Source organism: Entamoeba invadens, assembly GCF_000330505.1.
Source record: "Entamoeba invadens IP1 unplaced genomic scaffold scaff_1105074724705, whole genome shotgun sequence".
In the NCBI taxonomy this organism is placed as follows: domain Eukaryota; phylum Evosea; order Mastigamoebida; family Endamoebidae; genus Entamoeba; species Entamoeba invadens.
The window spans coordinates 1,402-6,632 of record NW_004443520.1 but is presented as its reverse complement, the minus strand read 5'-3'; the positions used below and the strand labels follow the sequence as shown (position 1 = coordinate 6,632).

Below are 5,231 nucleotides of genomic sequence, written 5' to 3'. Positions count from 1 at the left end.
ACAGTGGCAGTTCTTACATTTTTTCACTTGTGAGAAATAACACTTTAAAACCAAAAAAATTTAATATGAAAGATTATAACAACGAATATGAAATTTATCTTTATCCTCAAGATGATCCATATCTCTTTAAATTTGGTCAATATGATATAGGTGTGTGCAAGAAAGGCCAAAATGGTAGTTATTGCGAACCATCCACTTACACTGCCAAAAAAAACGAGTTGACTGATAATCGTATATTCACACCAAAAAGTGTTGTTGTTTTCCAACTTAACTGACTTATTTGTCACTTTTTGTTTTCATTTTCTTTCAAACATTCAAAAAGTGTTAATATTAAAGTGTTATTTATTTAATTTACAACATCATTACGACTTAAATTAAGAAGCACCAAATTTTTACAAAATATTTCTTTTTAAAGGGTTGGGTAAATGGAAAGAAAGAACGAGGTTTCACCTTTTAAACCCAACACTGGCACGAACACTTGATAAGGACATCTTGGATGTTTCTGGCTATTTAAGGCTTTTTCTCTTTGTGTCTAAAATATTTTTGGAGATAAATTCACTATGCCACAACTTTCTGGTTTCAATATATTTTAAATAGTTGCGTATATCTACTCTTTGATTCTCCATTGTATATCTTCAAAGTTTATCAAATGAAAGAAGTTCGATATTTTGATTTATTATTAATTTTCTCAAACTATAATTTATAGTATTTTTTATATAAACATATTAGATAATTTATATAAATAATTATCAAACTGTAACCAAAAATGACATTTGTTTTAATAAGATGAAATTTTGCTAATATCATTTAAAATACAGTAAAAAAATACACTCATGGAACGAATTATTATAGATGTTCGATGTTTCTAATTCAAAAAACTTGTGCACAACACTAATTATAAGATTGTTTGAGAGGTAATAAATTTAACTGCGGAATTTTTAACGATAAAAAGTATGAAAATTAATTAAAGAAAGAGAAAGAGAACTTGGGTTTAAAAAGATACACTAACAAGGTTTAATGAATAGTTTATGTATTTCTGTAAAAATGAAAACATTTGTAATATTTATATCAATAATTATAAACTATTTATCGTTTTTCTATCTTTGAAAAATTACAGTTTAGAAGTCGATATTTTATACTCACCTTTAATCTATTTGCAAATCTAGCCTTTTCTTTACAAGATTAAATTTATCAATAATTTCAATGATGACACATTAAAATGATTTTGGTTTTTGGTTAATATTGTTTTGTATATAGGCCAATATTGGTTTTATTCAGCCTCCTTATTTTTTTAATAAAGATGGTTTTACAAAAAACAATTTTTTAAATGAAACAACACTTGATTAAACGGTTATACTTTTAATGGGTGCCATTATAGAAACATTTATAATCATATGATATGACACTTGATGGAATTTTCACATCTTTTAAATTCGAACATCCATATAAACAAGAAGTTTCCATTGATTTGACACTTGTTGGTATTTCAATAAAAGACAGCATCGTACAATACCCAAAACAAAGTTTATTAATCGAAGTGATATTTGGAGGCAATTTCACACTTCTTAAGTTATTACAATTAAAGAAACAACTCTCACCAAAAGAGGTGACGCTTGCTGGTATTTCAATATTGCTTAAACTTACACATTTATAAAAACATTTATCACCAATGGAAATGACACTTGGTGGTATATCTACATTAGTCAGATTACTACATCCACCAAAACACTGATAAGAAATAGATGAAACACCGGTTTGGATATATACATTGATCATATTATCACATTCTCTGAAACATTGAGCTCCGATATATGTGACACTCGATGGTACTGTCACACTTTTTAGATTGCAACAACTATGAAAACAATTATCACCAATTAATCGAACATTTGATGGAATATCAATTTTAGACAACATCATACAATACTCAAAACATTGTGTATTAATCGAAGTAATATTTGAAGGCAATTTCACACTTCTTAAGTGTTGACATTAATTGAAACAATTGTTACCTATAAAAGTAACACAAGTTGGTAGTGTTAATTTACTCAGACGACTGCATCTCTCAAAACAATGGTCACCAATATATATTACACTCGAAGGAATATCTACACTTCGCAAATTATCACAGTTTTCAAAACAATTATTATCAATGAACTTAACACATATTGGTATTTCATTTTCGAAATTTTTATTATCAGATTTTGTATAAGTAACATTTTTAAATTGAAAGTTAAAATCACTTGTTTCGACAGTTACAGCATCTACATTAAACAAGACTATTATTTGATAAAACACTGTTTGTGTTTGATTCTCTATTTTTGTATTTTGAAAGTCGAGTTTGTAATTGTAACAATTATTAAACCGATATTGATGGCAATCACTAATTTTATTGCCAAAATTCTCATCACATCTATCCCACAAGTGAAGAGTCTCGATGTTAAAAAAAATATTTTATTGTTTTTTTTGTTAATGGAATTGGGTTAAAATGTAACTTCTCTATATTACCAGTGAACTTTTTACAGACCAATTTTAAAACTATAAAGTCATCAATTGTTTTAAAGTAAGTTGAAACGATCATCATATGATAACTGCTCAGTTTTGACATGTTTTATATATCAAGTTGAAACTTCTTTTTATTTATCCTAATGATTTATTCATACAACAAGTTACACAAAAATAAATATAAAACAATCATAAATTATTAAAAATTTAAATTAATTAATAGTATAATCTTATATTTTTAACTACATTTTTTGATTTTTAAATGAACATAACATATACATTCAATATATTTTTATTTTAACATTTAACCAAGCAAATAATAATTAACTTTTGTAAAATTCGTTTATTTTTGCAAGCTATTAATAATTAAAAATAATTACAATACAATTGATTTATTAAATAATAACAAACAATTTTAAAAATTTTAAAATAAATAATGTTTAGTGTTACTAGTTTAATAATTTATTTTAACACTTAAAAAGGATTTTGTATTTAATTTGATTTATTTTACTAGACACACATTAATTATTTGATATTTATTATTTGGTTTGTGTATTGTTTATGTACATTGTTAACCTCGAATAATAAGAAATATATTTAATAAATTGGAGATTACCCGATTTTAAACCACTTGAATTTTTTTCAATTTTATTTAACAATTTTTATGTATTTGTTCAAGTGTTTTAAAAATATTGACTGTTAACTTAAATAAACTATTATTTGATGTATTAAATTGATTTAAAATATTTCCATTCTGATAACAATTAATTATAAATTGAAGTCATGCAAAAAAATAAATAAATAATTTTATTGTGTATAATTAAAAAAATTTAAAACAATAAATTCTTATATCAACTGACATATAGGTTTTTCTATTATTTTATCTTGAATTTCTGTTTCTTTATTAATAAAGTCATTTTCAATATATTCAGTAGCAACTGTGGCAATCGTATTGGTCAGTCCTTTATTTCTATTTGATGAACACTCGAACACTTTGTAATGATATTTTTCTGAAAATTTATGGACTTCAACGCCAACATCTAAATTTTTCTTTAATTCACTTTTTGTTATTAAAACGAAAATTTTAGTTATTTTGGTGTCTTTTTTGTTTGCATCAAATATTGATTTCCAATTTTCAAGATTTATTGCAGAAGCAACACTGTCTCGTGAACAACAAAATACAACACAATTTGCAAATTTAACTAACGAGGGACTTAAATATCGAAATCTATCTGCACCACCATTTAGTTATTTAACTATATATATTTAACTTATTATATTAGTAATTTTATTAAAAATATATAAGAATTATTAAATATAATTAAAACATCAATTAATTTAACAATAAAAAGTTGTATGTGATAATAATATAATCAGATTTTTGATTTAATTCGTTACAACAAATATGATTCTATTATTATTATTATTAACTATAAAGAAACTAATTTTATTAATATTGTAAACACGTTTAAATAAATATAGTTAAATTAATTATTATTATAACAAAAAAACATAAAAAAACAAACATTGTTCAAGAAATCTAATTTCCACAAATTTTCTGTCAATAATAAGTTTCTTATTATAAATATTTTTAACTATTAATTGTAACAAACTTTGCTTTGAAAATCTCCATGAATTGTGATGGTCAGACCGTCGACATATACATTTTCGGTTATTAAATAAATCATTAAAGTCTATTTGTTATTTTCGTTCCATTTTTTTTCAATAAACCTTACCAACACCTAAATCGCCAATAAATAACACATTTATTTTTTGTTGTGTGTTCTGCATTACTATATTTTTTCAGTTTAATATTTATAATTTATTTTTTTAAAATAAACACCGAGTTTTGTTATATATTACATTACAAATATTATTTGTTATATATTACATATTATTATTTTAATTATTACAATAAAGTCATTCATTAAACCGTGCAACTTTGACGAATCAGTGCAACTTTGTTTATTGTATAATTATAATTAAACAATCAAATGTTTTATTAAACAAAACACGAAAACACAAACAAATTTCTTTAAAACTATTACTCTAATTAAAATACCATAACTAAACTATAACTAAAATAGAACAACTTTTTCATGTTGTTTTTTGTTGCACAGTTCAATGGTCTTTTGTTTACCACAATCTCGCAATGAGAAGGTCTTTAAATCAAACAAGTTGGCTTGTCTTGTTATTTTCGTTTTTATAAACGTAATGTTAAACATCTATGCCATCCACAATCAATAATCAATACTGTTTTTAAGTTTTGTATTACAATTAAGATTCTGGATTTTTGATGTTTTTGATTAAAACAAGCAGTTGAACTTATCATTTAAATATTTTATGTTGATTTATGATACATTTCAACTTTTTGTTATTTTATTTGTTGTCTTTTAAAAAAGTTTATACCTTTGTTTTAAATAAAAAACAAAGAAAAAAGTTGCACACTATTGGTGTGGTTCTAAGCTCTCAATAAGGATTTTGGTTTGAACCAATAATCAATAATTTTTATATTATTATAAAAACTAATATAAAAAGTTATATTTGAACAATTTTTTAAAATAAATTTAAATACTTGTTTATTAATATTCAAATAGAATTAAAGTAGTAAATTGAAACCTTGATACTCGTCTTAACTTTATATTCACATTTGAAATTTGGTTTAATTCCAATAAAATATTATAATTCACTGAGTAATAAAAATAGATCGAGTTTTTTTTAATAAA

At 23.5% G+C, this 5,231-nt stretch overlaps 1 protein-coding gene across 1 annotated transcript; it reads right to left on the bottom strand.

Moving 5' to 3' along the window:
- Positions 1-1,359: 1,359 nt before the first annotated feature.
- Positions 1,360-1,917, bottom strand: EIN_231450 (hypothetical protein; the record flags this gene model as incomplete). Its single annotated transcript, XM_004258498.1, has 1 exon — positions 1,360-1,917. One exon carries the CDS (start codon positions 1,915-1,917, stop codon positions 1,360-1,362), a length of 558 nt encoding a protein of 185 aa, XP_004258546.1.
- Positions 1,918-5,231: the final 3,314 nt, after the last annotated feature.